Source organism: Trichechus manatus, unplaced genomic scaffold, assembly GCF_000243295.1.
Source record: "Trichechus manatus latirostris isolate Lorelei unplaced genomic scaffold, TriManLat1.0 scaffold00104, whole genome shotgun sequence".
Taxonomy (NCBI): Eukaryota; Metazoa; Chordata; class Mammalia; order Sirenia; family Trichechidae; genus Trichechus; species Trichechus manatus.
Genome location: NW_004444040.1, coordinates 2671482 through 2672729, shown reverse-complemented (window position 1 = coordinate 2672729; position 1248 = coordinate 2671482). Strand labels below are relative to the sequence as shown.

Sequence of the window (1248 nt, the reverse complement as noted above, 5' to 3'; positions counted from 1 at the left end):
TGGCTGGGACAGGGTGGGTGGCACTTACCGAGTTTCACGCTCTGCACACGGCCTCCGACGCGGCTGGAAGCCTCAAGTACAGTGACATCCGTGAAGCCCTGCTCCAGAAGCGCTTTGGTTGCAGCCAGGCCAGCCAAGCCGGCGCCGATCACCACCACGCGAGGCTGTCCCTTTCTCCGCAGGCCACGACTGAGAGGGTCATCCGCACTGTCGCCACTGGATTCACAACTTTGCATACCGTCCGCACTCGCCTCCTAGGAACCTGTGGGGAGGGATGCTGAATGCTGAGGGCCAGCTCACACACTCCACCTTCACGTCCCACCTGCCCCACGGGGCACCCATGGGCTCCCTTCACACTCAGCCCTCAAGGAGGGACCTCGCTCCCACCCCCCAAGGACCTGGACAAGAGCCATCTCCAAAGGATGTGAGGAGGAGGGAGAGATGAAAAAAAAAAGGGGAGAGAAGGAAAAAAGAAATGAAAGATAGGAGGGATGTATTTTGGGCACCCACCAGCAAGCAGGAGAGCTGGGCGCCCACCCTGAGCCCCTGAAATCATCAATCCCACCCCAAACCTGCTAGGCACTGCCTCTTCCCTGACTGTAGGCCCCAAGACTAAGGAAAGAGCTGGCCAGTGAGGGATGACTGAGAAGGCCAAAGTCAGGAGAAAATGATCCTAGTGCTGCTGACCCTGGACTAGCCTGGCTGGCACAGCAGCTCTGGTCTAGCTCATGCCAACCCAAAGATACTTACAAACAACCCCAGGATGCCATGCTGACTGCAGGATGCCCACACCGACCCCGGGATGCCCACATTGACCCCAGGATGCACACACCAACCACAGGATGCCCACGCCAACCCAGGATGCCCACATCAACCCAGGGACGCCCACGCCGACCCCAGGGTGCCCACAGCAACCCCAGGATGGCCACATCAACCCAAGGATGACCATACCAACCCCAGGATGCCCACATCAACCCAGGGATGCCCACACCAACCTCAGGTTGCCCACGCCAACCCCAGGATGCCCACATCGATCCCAGGGTGCCCACATCAACCACATGACCCCATGGTTCCCAGGTCAACCCCAGAGTGCCCACATCAACCCCAGGGTGCCCACGTCAACCCCAGGGTACCCACACCAACCCCAGAATGCTCACACACAACACTGGACCCTCTGCCACTCCCTCCCCTGCGTGGTTCTTCCCTGGCGCTCTCTCTCCCTTGCCCCTTCTCTTCTCTGGCTTTCTG

General features: G+C 59.9%; 1 protein-coding gene across 2 annotated transcripts in view; it reads right to left on the bottom strand.

Moving 5' to 3' along the window:
* Positions 1-1248, bottom strand: part of SMOX (spermine oxidase) — a 49826-nt gene that overhangs the window by 18906 nt on the left and 29672 nt on the right. For both annotated transcript variants that reach the window (XM_004383035.1, XM_023737521.1), the window contains exon 2: positions 29-262. In XM_004383035.1, the coding sequence (XP_004383092.1) occupies positions 29-236 (208 nt within the window). In that variant the 5' untranslated portion in view covers positions 237-262. The remainder of the gene's footprint in view (positions 1-28; positions 263-1248) is intronic.